This window comes from Alternaria conjuncta (assembly GCF_024043145.1).
Source record: "Alternaria conjuncta strain BMP 0040 chromosome Unknown scaffold_7, whole genome shotgun sequence".
Classification (NCBI taxonomy): Eukaryota; Fungi; Ascomycota; class Dothideomycetes; order Pleosporales; family Pleosporaceae; genus Alternaria; species Alternaria conjuncta.
In genome coordinates this window covers 1,145,068-1,160,481 of record NW_026250096.1, presented here as the reverse complement: position 1 = coordinate 1,160,481, position 15,414 = coordinate 1,145,068, and the positions used below count along the sequence as shown (strand labels likewise).

General features: G+C 53.9%; 6 protein-coding genes across 6 annotated transcripts; 4 read left to right on the top strand and 2 right to left on the bottom strand.

The window, feature by feature from the left end:
- Positions 1-54: 54 nt before the first annotated feature.
- J4E85_005503 (uncharacterized protein) lies at positions 55-1,443 on the bottom strand (the record flags this gene model as incomplete). Its single annotated transcript, XM_051469748.1, has 4 exons — positions 55-345; positions 393-1,153; positions 1,303-1,335; positions 1,407-1,443. The coding sequence occupies 4 exons, from the start codon at positions 1,441-1,443 to the stop codon at positions 55-57; spliced, it is 1,122 nt and encodes a 373-aa protein (XP_051326579.1).
- A 457-nt stretch (positions 1,444-1,900) lies between these two features.
- J4E85_005502 (uncharacterized protein) lies at positions 1,901-2,649 on the top strand (the record flags this gene model as incomplete). The annotated part of the gene is made up of 4 exons (XM_051469747.1): positions 1,901-2,106; positions 2,174-2,302; positions 2,363-2,531; positions 2,605-2,649. 4 exons carry the CDS (start codon positions 1,901-1,903, stop codon positions 2,647-2,649), a joined length of 549 nt encoding a protein of 182 aa, XP_051326578.1.
- Positions 2,650-3,635: 986 nt separating this feature from the next.
- On the top strand, positions 3,636-5,441 carry J4E85_005501 (uncharacterized protein; the record flags this gene model as incomplete). Its single annotated transcript, XM_051469746.1, has 3 exons — positions 3,636-3,656; positions 3,746-3,868; positions 4,014-5,441. 3 exons carry the CDS (start codon positions 3,636-3,638, stop codon positions 5,439-5,441), a joined length of 1,572 nt encoding a protein of 523 aa, XP_051326577.1.
- Positions 5,442-7,376: 1,935 nt separating this feature from the next.
- J4E85_005500 (uncharacterized protein) lies at positions 7,377-9,689 on the top strand (the record flags this gene model as incomplete). The annotated part of the gene is made up of 1 exon (XM_051469745.1): positions 7,377-9,689. One exon carries the CDS (start codon positions 7,377-7,379, stop codon positions 9,687-9,689), a length of 2,313 nt encoding a protein of 770 aa, XP_051326576.1.
- Positions 9,690-10,075: 386 nt separating this feature from the next.
- Positions 10,076-10,788, bottom strand: J4E85_005499 (uncharacterized protein; the record flags this gene model as incomplete). Its single annotated transcript, XM_051469744.1, has 2 exons — positions 10,076-10,540; positions 10,594-10,788. 2 exons carry the CDS (start codon positions 10,786-10,788, stop codon positions 10,076-10,078), a joined length of 660 nt encoding a protein of 219 aa, XP_051326575.1.
- Positions 10,789-11,791: 1,003 nt separating this feature from the next.
- J4E85_005498 (uncharacterized protein) lies at positions 11,792-14,469 on the top strand (the record flags this gene model as incomplete). Its single annotated transcript, XM_051469743.1, has 4 exons — positions 11,792-11,837; positions 12,019-12,416; positions 12,465-13,028; positions 13,078-14,469. The coding sequence occupies 4 exons, from the start codon at positions 11,792-11,794 to the stop codon at positions 14,467-14,469; spliced, it is 2,400 nt and encodes a 799-aa protein (XP_051326574.1).
- Between the last annotated feature and the right edge of the window lie 945 nt (positions 14,470-15,414).

Below are 15,414 nucleotides of genomic sequence, written 5' to 3'. Positions count from 1 at the left end.
AACTTTTGCGATTTTTACATGGTGTACGCTTGATCCTTGGTTGACACAACCCTTCTAAGGCAGTTGTCCAACTATCTTGGCTCCATTTGCCTGATCTTGCTTTCCGAATTGCTCTGGCCTCTCTACCTTGAACAGCCAGCTCTGCTTGTCCTCGATCTTTCCTTGCTGGATACCCTTCAAGGTCGACAGGAGCTTCTTGCATGCTGGGCCTGGTTCTTGTTGTGCCTCTGCGTATGTGAACTTGTCGTCCTTGGAAGGCAGAGTAATGGATTTGATAGGTACAAGAGCCGCCGCGGTTCCAGCAGCAAGGACCTCGTCAAAGGACTCGAGTTCGTCATAGGCGATCTGAGATTGTTAGCTCACAGTACGCATTGATAGAACGCTTGTAATACCTCTCGAGACTCAGCTTCCCAGCCAAAAGATTCGGCGATTCTGAGAACACTGTCTCCTGTAACACTCTGGATGACGTTCTTGCTGTTGGATGCGACAAGTTTGACCTTGTCACCATCTTTCTTTACGCCAATGAAGGCAGATGTCGAGAACTCATCAACAACGCTCCTAGTCTTGCTGTCCAGATGCAGGGTAATACCATAGCCTGCCTTGTACGCCTTCTCGCTATGCCGTAATACTGGAGCATAGTTGCCGCCAACCTTTGCTGATCCAGTACCCTCTGGCGCAGCGCGGTCAAAGTCCTCAAGAATAACAGCATCTACTGGGTTTGAGCCATGGTAGACACCAGTCGGGATACAGTAGACTACAAAGGTGTACTCCTGGGGTGGATTCAGGCCAAGTTGTGCCGAACTACCGAAGAGCAGTGGTCGGATATACATCGCGGCGCCTGTTTCGTGGGGCGGTACGTACGCCGCGTTCATTCCCACAGCCATACTGCAGCATGCGAGGAAATGGTCTGTCGGTACCTCCGGGATGGAAATGAAAGACGCGGAGTGTTGCATCCTCTCGGCGTTCTTGTTGGGCCTGAAAATGTTGATGGTGTTGTTTGGTGCGCGGAAAGCCTTCATGCCCTCGTAGCACTGCATTCCGTAATTTAGGCCCGGCGCCATACCGTGGATTCGTAGGAATGGATCTTCGACGAAGACTGGAGGGGTCCATTTTCCGGTCTCCTTAGAGTAGTGTGATTCAACATGGCCAGCGACTTTGCAAAGTTAGGAAATGTTCAAATGCGTTTTTTATAGATGATTGTATGGTGGGGCTGAGAGTACGCAGCAGAAGTAGACTCTGCCTCCTCGTCCATACTTGATCGCAGCCGCGCACTGAAGTCAATCGCGACAGGGTAAGCCTTACCTTCCCGAATCTTGAAGCCCACGTTGCTCCAGTCTGCGATTGAATTAGCGCAGGTCTTTGCGGCGTGTGGACCGTTCCGGCGACCGGGTTAGCAATTGACATACCAATGGTGTCGACTGGTGGAGGAGGAAAGTCTGACATCGTTGTTGTGGTTTAGGGTGTCGTGTGCTGAAGTGCGAGTCAATATGCAGGTCAGTCAATTGGCGATTCCAAAGTTTTGAACGCTTTCGGAGGCTCAGTAAGCTCAGCCCTACTGCGATATCGGATGACGTAGCCCGGTAATATCCCTCGGCAGCCGTCGCATTATATCAAAAGCCCACCCGCCCGCAAATTGTAGATTTCCCATCGCGGAGAGCCCTGACGATGTTGTTCCAATGCGAACTAGCTTCGATCGCGCAGACGTACCTGCAGATTACCCGCGCGTGGTGGGACCACTCGGGCGTGATGCTGCGAAGCCCCAATGCTTGGCGTTATCTGAGGCATCGCGCGCGTGGCCGTGGATGGCAGCCTTTCACATTCTACAGTGAACCATGGAACGCTTCCTACCGCCCTAACACCTCACTTTCTCGTCTCAGAGAACTAGTATACCTACTCTACAATGATCCGCATTACTGGCCTCCGGGCTAGATTCGTCGTCTTTGCCTTAGTCGTGTTCGCCCTCTGTTCATTCATTCTAGTAGGACCCTACAAGGTGACACCAGCACACCTAGCATCGCCATCGACCGAGAAGAAGCTAGGCCGTACCAGTGAAGCTGTGCTCACAGGACATGCCATCGCGCCAAAACTAGAGAATGCGACGGCGAAGTACGTACATCATGGCCTGCGCGGGCACCACACAGATCACACGAGGCAGGCTGACAAGCAAATGCAGGGCAGAACTCGGTCGCGCCGCGTGGAAAGTCCTACACACAACCTTCGCTCGTTTCCCCGAAAGCCCTACAGACGAGGAGCAAGAGGCGTTGCGGTCATATGTACACCTGTTCCAACGCCTATACCCCTGGTATGTCTTACACTACTCGGCGCTCAATATATAGAGGTCACGCGCTGACTGGGATTTCAGCGGAGAATGCGCAGAGCACTTCGGACAAGTACTCGCCAAGTATCCTCCCCAGGTCTCGTCACGGACAGCGGCTGCCATGTGGGGTTGCTACGTACACAACATCGTCAACAAGCGGCTGGGGAAGCCGGAGTTCAACTGCGAAGACATAGGCGACGCGTATGATTGCGGTGTAAGTAGTGTCCCTGTACGAACCACATGTGAGACATGTGAGACATGTACTGACCGCGCACACCAACATCCAGTGTGGAGACGACGATCCGACATCGAACAAAGACACAGCTGCATAAGACCCCGGATGATAAAGCGCTAGAGTGGCAGAGAGATCAGCAGGCAAGCGCATCGCCTTGAAAGATACACTTGACAATGTATCCTTTACGACCGCAAAAGCCCCATGTTGAAACATGCAGGATGTGTTTGCATGCAGGTTGGGGTTGGATGGCGCAGCGGACTTGATGCGCAATGCCCGAGACATTGCGCTGCGCAGACGGGTCGCGTCTTGGTCACGATAGCAGTATTTGCGGGTACCTGCTACGCCGCAAATGGCTGCTCGCGACCTGGGAGGGAGCCAATAAGCCAATAGTCAAGACGATAGCTGAAAGATACCGACGGAGCAGCTCCGGCCTTCCCGGCAGATCGCAGAGTTCGTCGGCGGGGTTTCACACGGCAGTGTCTCGCAGTGGCTTTGTGGTGGTGGGATGTAAACCGGACTCGAAATTGCCCTAGCAATGCCCTAGCGAATGAATGTTCAAGAGATCAGCCGTCGGACAGGAACAGCCCTGTCGCGAGGTGAGCCACCAAGATGGCCTTATCAAGCATGATAGAAGGATGGTAGAACGAAGCATCGCACTCTACCTGCGACACTGTGCCCCTCTGGACCGTGTGTGATACGAGTGCGTCATGGCACTTTGATGCTCCAGGTCGGCGAGCCATTGGGAGAGGGCGCTGGGCAGCCCACCAAGCCCACCAGTTCGGCGGGCGCGTGGCTCAAGTGCAGCGATTCGCAGGCGCTAACGGGCTGCAGCTGCGATGCGCGGTCAGTTGATGTATTTCGGGAGAGTCGCGAGGCGCGCACTGTCACAGGGGCCTGTTCCCAAAGCAACTTAGCGCTATACCGACTTTTGTTGTATCCCAAACAACTGAAACCTTCCCTGGGCCAGCGAGGGGTGATAACGACGCGGCGCCCCCTCCCCACACCGACTCTTCCATCCTCTCCTCCATTGACCGTCTGCCAGCTGTTCACCGCCTCTTGTCCATCGAAACCCGCATTCCCACCATGGTGTCGTTCTCCTGCGAGGTACTTGAGCCCCATGTCCCATGTTTACCTCTCCCCCACCATGCGCCCCTGCCGTAGCCATGCATCGTATGCTGACTGTGACGGCTTAGAACTGTGGAGACGTCCTCACAAAGAAGAAGCTTGACGGCCACCGCAACCAGTGCTATGGCGCGTCCTTTACCTGCCTCGACTGCATGGTGCACTTCCCGGGAACTTCTTACAAGTCCCACACGGTACGCATATGCTTCTCCTGCCCTATATGCCGATCTGCCGGCCTCGAAACAACGCCTATCGATTGCTGCACGACTTGCGCCAGCACTGCGCATTGCGCCGTGTTCGATTTTTCATTGTTCAAAGTGGCTGACAGACGCGAACCAGGCCTGCATAACCGAAGACCAGAAGTACCAGGGCAAACTCTACAAAGAGAAGAAGAAGGGCCCGCAGCAGAAGCGGGACAGCGCCTACCACGACAACTCGCAAGCACTCACGCCCCACAACGCATACGTCGAAGACGCGCGCGACGATGGCAACGCCGTCGCAGTCGTGGATGCCCCGCCTCGCGCACCCACTCCTCCGCCAGCGGCGCATTCTCTAGGCTATCATGAGCAGGCCGCGATTGAAGCGCCCAATGTCTTCGATTTCCTGGACCCCTCCTCGACGCCCAATGTTCCGAGAACGACCACGCACATCGATGAAGCGCGTATGCTCGAAGACAGTCAGCCGCCCGCATACGACGAGCAGTACATGCCCGCAATCGCAGACGTTATGAAGTTCCAGGTAGCCGACGACGACGAGTCCTTCGCACAAAATGGATTCTCGTACGGGACTGAGCAAGTTCGCCCTTCCCGTGAGCGTTACGACTCGTATGCCACGCCTGCTCCCAAGTCGAAGCACAACAGGACAAAGTCGGGTGATACCGATGTGGAGACGACGTCGAAGAAGACCGATCGCAAGCGCAAGCGCAATTCGCCCAGCGAACTTGACATGTCGGCGATCCGCGCCCAAGAGGAAAGGGATACTACAATGGCCGATGCCCCCGCGATGCTCCACTCTGGTCTTACTGGAGGACTGAACAAACTCCTTGCCCGCCCTGAGTTCCCACCTTCGCCAGATGACTCAGGTGACTACGTCAACTCGCCTTTGAGCCCGATGAAACGCGTCAAGCAGGGCAACTCCAAGGCTCTTATGCGCGCGCAGCGAGAATACGAGGCAGAACAAGCAAAGCAGCGCAAGGCTGACATCAAGGCACGTGAGCAAGCAGAGAAGAAGGAAAAGGAGAAGGAGAAGGACAGAGGCCGCGATCGTGACCGGAAGGAGAATAAGGAACGCAAAGAGCGCAAGGCCAACACTGCTCTCGTGAAGATCAGGCCCAAGAAGAAGCGGGAGGATTCTACCACAGAGGTTCGTCGCATCCGTCGCCGCCAATACTCGTCCTCGGTATCGCCAGCACCGCGAGAGCGCAAGCCCATGAAGGCTATTGAGTACCACCGTTCGGAAACAAACTCCCCGGAGCCAGATGGCCAAGGTCAGCTTATCGTGCGCCCTAGTGGAGACGTCGCACATGCCTCGGCAGACTTCGATGCGCGCGCGGGGCTGTTCATGTCCTTCATTACCAAAGGACCAGACTCTGAACGCGGCATGAGTGTCAACAAGGCCCTGAAACGATACCACCGCGAGCGCTCCGAGCAGCGCGATCGTGCGCCCTCCAAGGCGGAAGAGGAGAAAGAGCTCTGGAAGGATCTGCGCCTCAGAAGGAACGACAGAGGCGAGATCGTCTTGTTCTTCGCTCCCGCCGAGGCTTCCTGACTAGACGGGGATCCGGATCTGGACATCATCATCCGCATGCGCGCGTGGTCTTGTTCTGATCCGACACCTAGTCAGGGATCCGACGACATGATCGATGTCTGACAAAAATTGGGGGGAAAAAGAGCCTCGTCGAGGTTCGGAGTAGCTTGGCGATCGGCTCTGTACGATACCAGTCTGCTTCACACATTTCTTCCTTTTAGATGATACCCGACGTCAAGTCAACGGTTGTTTCGGGTGGGCTCGGTATACATGTACTCGTACATGTTTCGTTCTGGATTTGATTCCTCCTGTTGTATTTCTCTACATTCGTATGTCTTACTGTTCGCATATACGTATTCTTACGGCCATTGTCTGTTCGCGTTGCTTGCTTTGGTATCTTTTGGCCAAACCACCTGCCCTAATATTCCTTGGGCTGGACCCACTCCGTCCTCTCGGCGTTGGGTCCTTCAGTATGAACTATGTAAACATTACTATACTTCTGCGTCCCACGTTCATTTCTTGGTGACAAGCTCTCGCAGTGACTGACCCTGGTCGGATCGCGGTAGACGCATCGAGGGTTGAGTTATTTTTGCGCAATCGACGGTCTTGAGGATAGTCTACGTCAGCGACGTGCTCGAGCAGAAGGGGAAGTGATTGCGCAGAGCCGCAAACACGAAGGAAGAGTGAGGCTCGCTGGCTACACATCTGTATGAGTGGAGTGCATGCATACAAGTACAAACTACTGCAGCATCTAGCGCAGGGACAGCGTAAGGCGCAGTTCCTCTAACTGCTCGGTGATGGTCGCATGCCGTGAGAGACCCGCATACAAGGCAACACGTCAGGCTGCTTCTCGCTTGGCAATACATAGCGCGTCCATTCGAGATGTCGTTTACTCAGAAGGGCTAGATAATCGCTTGACCCTGGCATGTCTGTTCACGACAGTCTGGGGAGGGCGTCAAAGAACGCTACCTCTGAACCGAGGTGTTCCCATCCCGCGCGGCAATCTTGCCGTCGCGCGAGAGTTGCAACTGACGTCTCCCCAAAGGGGTCAAGGTGTTGCTTCAGCTCGGCAAACGTAGGCTTTACCCTCAGCCTGCCCAGGCACCTGCACACCAGCTACAGGCAGTCGTCCTTCTAAACCCCACAGCACTGTTCGACATTTAGCACCTACCACCTCGTGGAAATGTCGAAGAGAAAGAATGTGTAACAACGCCCTGGTACACAGAGAGGCATACGCACGGCCGGAGTTTATCAAACTAGTCCCATCGTCCACAGCCACGATGGGGCGGAGTTTTTCCAGAAGCCTGCCTCTTTAGACATGGTCTACCAAATTCGCGCAAATGGGTAAAGCCGACATGCTGCACTACGTCGCAGGGTGCTCACGTTGCAAGCTCTGATTCGAGCTCCATTTCATAGTATACAGCGGGGAGACGTAGCCGGCAAAGCACGGTGACAGGGCTATCACAGATCGAGTTGACCGGCCACCATGCTGCAGGCCCGCGCATGGTCAGATGGCACTGCCGACCAGCCCTAAGACATCATACCATCAACGCAAAGTTTCCAGCACCAACCGCCTGCGGCCGCTCACAGACAAGTTCTAGTCATTGACTAATAAGCAGCAACAACGTGATAAGCCCGTTGACGACTACTCGTCAATTGCCCTGGTGGCCTTTGATGCAAGGCAGTCAAGTCCGCGCAGTCAGCCGCAGCACCCCAACGTTGCCCCAGCTTGCGCGTGGAATATAACTTTGGCCACCTTTCAGCCTGGAGATGTTCATTGATGTTACGCAGACACCACCCTACAACGCAACATTCTGACATTCAGTCTTGTCCGCGCTTCCATCTCTCTTCGCTAGCCGCATGAGACCCTCAGCGAAGGGGTGATCCTTACGGTCTTCCTCTATCCTCGCTTGCACCTTCGCATCAGCCTAACGCGCGATACCGCCGACCCAAAGCATGTCTCATATCCCGTACCTGGGTTCACCGAACGAAAGCTGGCAGGATCTTGTTGCCTGGGACGACGAATTGTACGACCCTTTCTTCCAAGGGGAGACCAACTACACGGGCACTCAAGAGCGTAGCTACGTTGCAGGCCACCAACTATCGGAAAGCTATACATCTGAGCCTGCGTACCTGGTTTCAGCGCCGCCCTCGATCGCCGATGAACCGCCTTCGCTCGAGTATACTGTTTCTGCCCCACCATCAATCCTAGATGGGCAGTCCTCGTTTGAACAAGTGCATGGCACCTCTCTATCCTTTGACACGATCTCCACTTCTCCGCTCGTCGTACAAGCGGATAGCCAGTACTTCGGATCGTTTGGTGCCTGCGACAACAGTCTCCTGTCCCCGCTTGGAGTCATCAGCGATTCACCCATTCTAGACACACGATATGAGCGTATCCCGGAATCCTTCACTTCGCCGGCAGGGTCTTTTGAGAGTACGGCTGAAACAGTGTTCAATCCTCATGTTGCGGACTCATCCCACTCCTTCAGTGGTCTGGATATGAGACACTCCCGGCTGTTTTCGAACGTTGGTACATGGGCAGAGCAGCCACGGATCATCGAACCTATTGCAGAAGACGACGGAGGCAGATCAGAAGTCGAACCTATCGCAATTCCCCAATCTTTCCCACAGAGATATAGTTCGATGCTGCCATCCTATCAGCGATCAGATGGCGAGTATGATCTACACAGTCGGAGCAGAGCCATCGCTATCCCGGATACTACACGTGGACAAAGCGTCAGCAATCGAGCTACAGCGTCTGTATCGGCACGAAGAGCTCCTCCCATGCTCTCGGTATCGCCAGGCACTTCACGCTACCCTCGCAGTGTTGCGCTTTCCAGAAGCGCTTCGCTCTCTCGGCGCAAAGCCTCTACTCCATCTCCTACGTCCGACGCCTACGGGTGGGTATCCTACCAACCCAACCCACTGACCAATCGTCTGGCCCCCACTAGTACAGAGGGTATGTCAGGAAGAGCGCTAAAAGGACGAAAGAGAGCTCTCACTGCTGAGCAGCGCCAGCACGCAGCACTGATGCGCATTATCGGCGCTTGCTCCAACTGTCAACGGCGGAAAGAAAAGTGCGACCCTGGTACTCCGTGCAGAGCCTGTCTTGATCACTACAAAGGTGATCTTGTCAACCACCCGTGTCGGGATCATACACTCATTGATCTGTCTGCTGCATTTCTCTCTGACCGTCTCGGGTGGCATCCGACCGCACGACCCTTGGAGTCGTTCGTTTCGGCTGGCCAATTCAAAATCTCAAAAGAGGTCACCCACACCATTCCGTTGAACTTCGGCTTTGGTCCATCATTCCCGGTTTCAGTACACCCTGTGCAGCTCAACGGCGACGCTCCTCTGGTTCACGAACATATCATTTACTCATGGCCGCCACAGCCTTATACCGGTTCACCACACGAGCATGCCGTCCTACCAGCTGTACTAACAACTGATGCGCAATTCCAACTAACACAAACCCTCGACTCCCACTTGTCGCTACTAGTAGCTCACCACTTCCGCGCTTTCCCACTATACTGTTCGCCGCTCCGAATCCTACGCGACATCTACGTCTTCTCCCGATCCCTCTCGACAAAATCTCCTCACTATCGCATACTTCACCAGGCGCTCAAGCTTCTCGTACTTGTCCACATTGGCGGCGATATAACACTGCCATCACGCTCTGAGAGCCCCATGTTGGACCAAGTCATTTGCAGTACGATAAACATACCCGAAGACCTGACTCCCACACCGTGCTTCATCCGCTCGCAGTTCGGTGCGATCATGCCTGCTCTCGCTCTGAGCTTGATGAAGGATCTACTCACATCACTGGAGCAACTTCTCTTGAACAAGAACTGCGATGAATGGCCTATCGCCCTAGCTGTTCTCATTACTGTCTTGATGACAGTAGAATCTATCCACTACCACGCCGCGAAGCTACCGTACCACACCCGCTACGACTTCACGCGTCCATCTACTACGGAAGAAAATGCCGAGGTCGATGATCATGGTGTCAAAGAGTTACTTGAGTTTTACATCGCTTGCTTCTCTGGCTGCCACGCTAGACTCAGGCCGGACTGGGAGGGCGAGTCAATGCAGTCTCACCAGACGGGCACACCCGAAGATGTGTTTATTCAAGGCTTACGCGAGGCTATCAAGATAGAGAATACATCTAGCTATCTGATCAAGAAAGCTAAAGAGAAGAGACGAGGTGCCGACATGGGGTACTTTTTCGATCGACTTGTTGCGCGCCTCTTCACTCCGAGGCATTAGTGGCCAGAGTTGCATTTCCTATTTCCTTCTCCATTCCCTAGTATTCTGTTTACATCTTCCCCGAGCGCATGGCCAGGTGGCTCTCGAATTATGCTGGGCGTTGAAAAGGCTGCGATACCCTTCCTTTGTAGACGACTGTGCATGTCTTCGTTTATGCATTGGCGTTTCTTCTTTCTTCATTTACGACTAATGCGCTCACGACTGTATCTTAATGATGGGACGACCTCTTAACGGCCTCTATTGGTGTTCGAGTAATTCGCCATAGTTCTTAGGGTACTCCGCAGCAAGAGCCCAGATTTAGACAATTCAAAACATAGAATAAAACTCTCTTATGCTTTTTGTATCGTGCGTGTTATTATTCAAAAACGATGATCCCGTTCTGCTAATCACGCTTCTGGGCCAGACATCATGCCCGATACCGAGACAACAGCCCACTTGACACCCATCCACAACATGCCACACGTCAACCCCAACACTACAAGCATAACCACAATCATGCGCCCCCGCATCTCAAGCGCGTCGCCAATCTCCAACTTGGCCATTTTTCTAATCTTCCTGTTCAGATGCCATGACTTTTTCTTTTTCCTCTGCTTGGGCATCTCCTCGCCTGGCTCGTCTGGCCGCGGCCCTATAGCGTCATGAGGCTCTACATGTCCGATGGTTCCTCTTCGGCCCCATGTCGAATCGTCGGGGTCTTGGTAGGGTTCTGGATCGAGCCAGCTAGACGGGGCGAGGTAAGTGAGGAGAGAGAAGCCGGGAGAGTGAGCTTCGGTGCGGCGGGCGCGGTTGCGGTAGTTGACGAGGAAGAGGGAGAGGAGGAAGGATATGAATAATACAGGCGTTAAGATAATCTTTGAGATTTGTTAGGAAGCAAATAATAGGTTCGTCGTTGGAATTGGCTTACTCTTGTCAAAAGCGATTCTTGGTCGTCGTTCAGCTCGTTTGCTGGGGAAGATGGCAGCGATGGTATTGGCGTGGTTGCGAGTTCCTCGAATGGGTCTGATTTCTTCTTCTTGTGTCTCCGTCGTGTAGATGGGGGTGAGGGAGGTGGACTCGGTGGAAGATGCTGGTTATGACGGAAGTCGTGTGCTGCAGACATGTTGTTCATCAGAACGCGTGCTGCAGCCAATTGATTGTGGAGTGAGGAATGTTCATCCAGTGTTGTCAATCAAAGTACCATACTGAGCATCTGTGTAACAGGGCCTGTAGATCTTTTTGGTTAGAGCGTTGGGTTTGGAAAGATGGGCAGCTGGCAGTAAGACGGTGATCTTGCTGGGTACGATGCGGCAGGCTACGGATGACGTGTGGTGCCCTACCGTTCATAGGGCTTGCTAGCCTGTGCCCGACCGCGTTCCACGCAAGCGTTCGAAAACGATGTCATAATGGGTCCAGACTTTTCCGTCGACAGCGTACCCATCTCCTCCCGAAGTTAGGTTTACTATGTCGTGAGCAAGGGTCGCGGGGACTCCCGTGGGGTAATATACGCGTATTGCGACGCATGCATTATCGAGGTCGCGACTACAGCCAAGTCGCATCCTGCGATATTACCCGCAAACTCCACGTTTCGTGATCGACTCAAGCATTAGCATAGCCCCCGGCTAACCGCTCTTCGTACACCTGGAGATTATTCGCATCGTTCTTCGCATACTTCGCCAAATGGGGAACGGGGTCGAGGATCTCCGACTCGACCGAACCCCCGAGAGCCCGCAAACGCGAGATAACATTGTTGCCTGGAAATCCTGGCGTACTATAAGTTTCCGTGGTCAGCAGTAGTCCTTGTACGGCCGTTAAGCGGGCATTATTCAGCTTCTTTCGCTGACCTAATACACGGACCTAACGGACGAAAGACCGTCCGAACCTCCTCGATTTGCTTTGAAACCCCATCACTGCCAGCAGCTTACGTCTGACTTCTTGCTACCACTGAAGCCTCTTTATTTCTCATCAACTGGGTCCGTTTGTTCTTGCCAGAACAAGTTGCGGACGCGATAATATATCCATCAACTTCCGCGATCCGGAGTGCGCCGTGCAGAGCCGAGTCCGGACGAATTCGTCGCAAGAGCTAGGTTCGTGCGATCGGGGTGGTTGGAACACAACGAATCGAGATGCCCAAGGAGGAGACGTTACCGACACGCAAAAAGATGCGTAAGGGTACGCATAGTTGCTTCGAATGTATGTGAATCCAGTTATTGCCTTAGTTGAATAATCACTCCACACCACACTGCTACGCGTTACTATTACTCTTTCCTCTTGCCTGCATCATCACGCCAACATTCTGCTCTACTCTATCTTTCATCGTCTTCATACTGTGGGCCTTTCTGATGGAGTTTAGGTCGTCGCCGCAAGATCCGATGCATCTTCCAGCCCGACAATCCGGATGTCTGCTCAGAATGCTTCGCGCGCGGCAGCAGGTGCATCGACCAAGAACACGCCAACCCGGAAGTCATTGTCGACCATAGGAAGAACCTCCGTGAGCGAGTATCACGATTAGAGGCCTTGGTCGACACGTTGCTAGAAGACAAGACTGTCAAGTCAGAAAGCCGGAGTCAGAGCCAGAGCTTAGCCGACACCTCATCACCAAAAGCACCTACTACTTACCACAAGGACACCTTCCCACCGACTCCTCTTTCCTCAGGAGCCTCGTCCAACATTTTCCAATTGCCGAACAACCAGCGTGCTGCTTCAGACCGAGGTCACCATATACCTATCCTCTCTGTATTCGAAGATGCAGTATGTATTTCAACACTCTAAGCTCTATCTGATACTTACCATCTACAGCTCAACGATGCCGAAGCACAAGCGAAGGCCCGCAATTGTCCTTTGGAGCAATCAACACCAAAGCCCGGAGGAGCGGCTGACGATCGGTATACAATAGAAAACAGACACGACGATGACATAGCTGCTGGAGCCACCATCGCGCACTCCGCAAAACGAGAGAAATGCAAGCAAGCACTGATTGCGATGCTACCGCCTTACGATCAACTCACCAAACTTCTCAACTCGAACAGTGACTGGTGGCAGACATGGCGGAGAAAATGCAGTGGCACCTCCGGTCCTGAGCAAACACTGCCTCAATTCGCTGCGCAGGCCCTGACGACTGGAAACATTGGCGCGATTGCTACTGTTGTCCTGTCAGTCGGAATCTGTTCATCGGAGGACGACGACGATGTTGAGCGCTACATCGAGGCTGTGGACCGTTGGTTCCTGTCCGATGATGAGTATGCAGCAAGCTTGGAGGGCCTGGAGTGTCTCATCCTGAAGTCCAAGTGGTACGCGGATGTAGGTCAACCACGACGAGCTTGGATCGCATATCGTAAGGGCTTGATGTATGCCCAGCTCATGGTAAGTTTATGCTGTCACAAACCGCCGAACCATGACTAAGTTATAAAAGGGACTGCACCGTAAGCGCACAGCCTCAGCACCACACGAAAGCATCTGGTGGGCTTTGTACCACGGCGACCGGTTCCTATCTCTCTTGTTGGGTCTTCCATACGGTGTCACTGACGCGCATTGCGACCTGACGATGCCTGATGTCGGCGACGGCACATACCTCCATCCCTTGGTCGGTATCACGAAGCTCTCACAGCTCGCAGGGAGGGTCATCGATCGAAACCAAGGAGTCGCCGAACAGTCTTTCGCATGGGCACTGCAGCTCGACCAAGAACTAGAAGACCTGTGGAAGAAGTTCGACCCGGCATGGCTAAACTACACAGAGTTACTCGCCGACGCGGAGACCAATGCGGCAGAACTACGAGAGCGAATCATGGGTCAGATTATCTTCCATCAGATCCGCGTGTACCTGCATCTGCCGTTCATGCTCAAAGCGGCATCGAACTCACGCTTCTCGTACTCGAAAACCGCATGCCTGAACGGCTCACGAGAAGTACTACGACTGTACCAGTCTCTGCGGATGGGGCACATCCAGCCGCTCTACGAGTGCAAGGCTATCGACTTCATCGGTTTCACAGCTGCAGTTCTCATTCAAATCGGCCTACTCAACTTTGGCATGGTCTCGCAATCCTCAGGCAGCGGACCTACCCCGAAAGAGATTGAAGAAGACGTGCGACTCATCGAAGTCAGCATCGACATCTTTCGCCGCGCATCCAGCGAAAAGGGAGGCAAAGTCGCCGCTCAGTCCGCCGAGGTGCTCGAAAAGATGATGAGCAAGTTCAAGGGCACAAGCAACGAGATAGACGAAGCCTGCACCGGAGAGGCCAACTTCGTTATCCCGTACTTTGGTACCATCTCCATCAAGAGAGGAGGCCAACTAGTCAAGAAAGGCCCAGCCCCTCCTGGTCGTTCACCCAGCATGGGGAGCTCAAGGTCCCCCGGGACATCAGCACAACTCTACACACCCACGTCGGAGAAGCCGTCGCGGACTTCTTCAGACGTCTTCTCGCAGCCCACACAATCGCTTAATGTCACGCCCAAGACGTCCGTCTCCGCAGGTACTGCTACCTCGGCCTTCAACTTCACCGACCCCTCGCCCTTTGTGTCGTACGACGGCTTCTACAATTGGAACAACCTCAACGCAGATGATGCTTCGGCGACCGGCGCTGCTGCAGGAGGCACGTTCAACTCGCAGATCAACGACGACAGTATGAACAACTTCCCACTGCCGACGAACAACTTCTCGTGGCAACATATGCCCATGGACATTGATCAAGATTGGTCTTGGTTCTTGAACGATGCGCAGACGACTCAGGGTATGGGCAATGGTGTGCCACCAGCGCCCACTGTGCCACTTGATTTCAACGCACAGGGCTTCCCTGGCTTTGGCTGAGGGACGAAGTGTTGCACAGGCGTTTATGGCGGGTTCACATTCACTACGAGATACGTAGCCGTGTACGAGAAAAGTATGGGGCCATGTACGATAGCACGTATTTGTGTAGATGGGTTCAGAGTTTCTTTTTGATATCCGAGCTGCTAGATGCTACTCCACTCTCGCTGGCAATGTGCGAGGCAATTGATCCTTCTATTCAAGAACATGACCCGAGACCTTGAATGTGTGCCTACAAAGTCCAGATAACAACCCTTCCATCCACACCCGTGGAACTGATCTTGGTGATACCGCTTCCGCTCTCTTCAAAGCTTCGGATAGTGTTGATGGTGTTCTGGTGCACAGTCTTGAGCTTGGTGTCATCCGTGCCCGACTTGCCCTTGAGATCCATCTGCCTGAACATGTTCAACGCGCTCTCCTCACGCTGATCCGATAGACCAGGTCGGCTCTTAGCCTCCAGACTTCCAGTAAGCTGCCAGCCAGACTCGTCACCCTTGAGACGGTAAGCCTCACAGTTGTATCCGGCAGCGATGATCTCATCCTCAGAGCTCCACAAGAGCGACATGAAAGGCAAGACTTGAGTGCTGACACTGAGGATGGCGCGGGGAGCTTGTTCGGGACCGCTGGGGTATACGACGGTGAGGGTGCTGTCGTGGGATGCGAATGCGAGAGCGTTGCCCGAAGGAGAGAAGGCGACGCTGTGGACCCAACCTGCGGTGTTGTTCAGATATTCGCCGCAGATAGTGTTGAACGGGAGGCGCTCTCCCCATGCCGAGGGCTCCGGACGCGCGTCCACGTTCTTGATGAAGGAAGAGAGCACGCGAGCGTGTCCGTCGGTAGATCCTGCGGCGAGCAGGACCGAGTTGGGGTGCCAGGAGACACAGGTGATGGTGGAGCGAATGGGCTTCTTGATGTGCTTGGAGACCCACCAGTTGTCCTCCTCTTCAA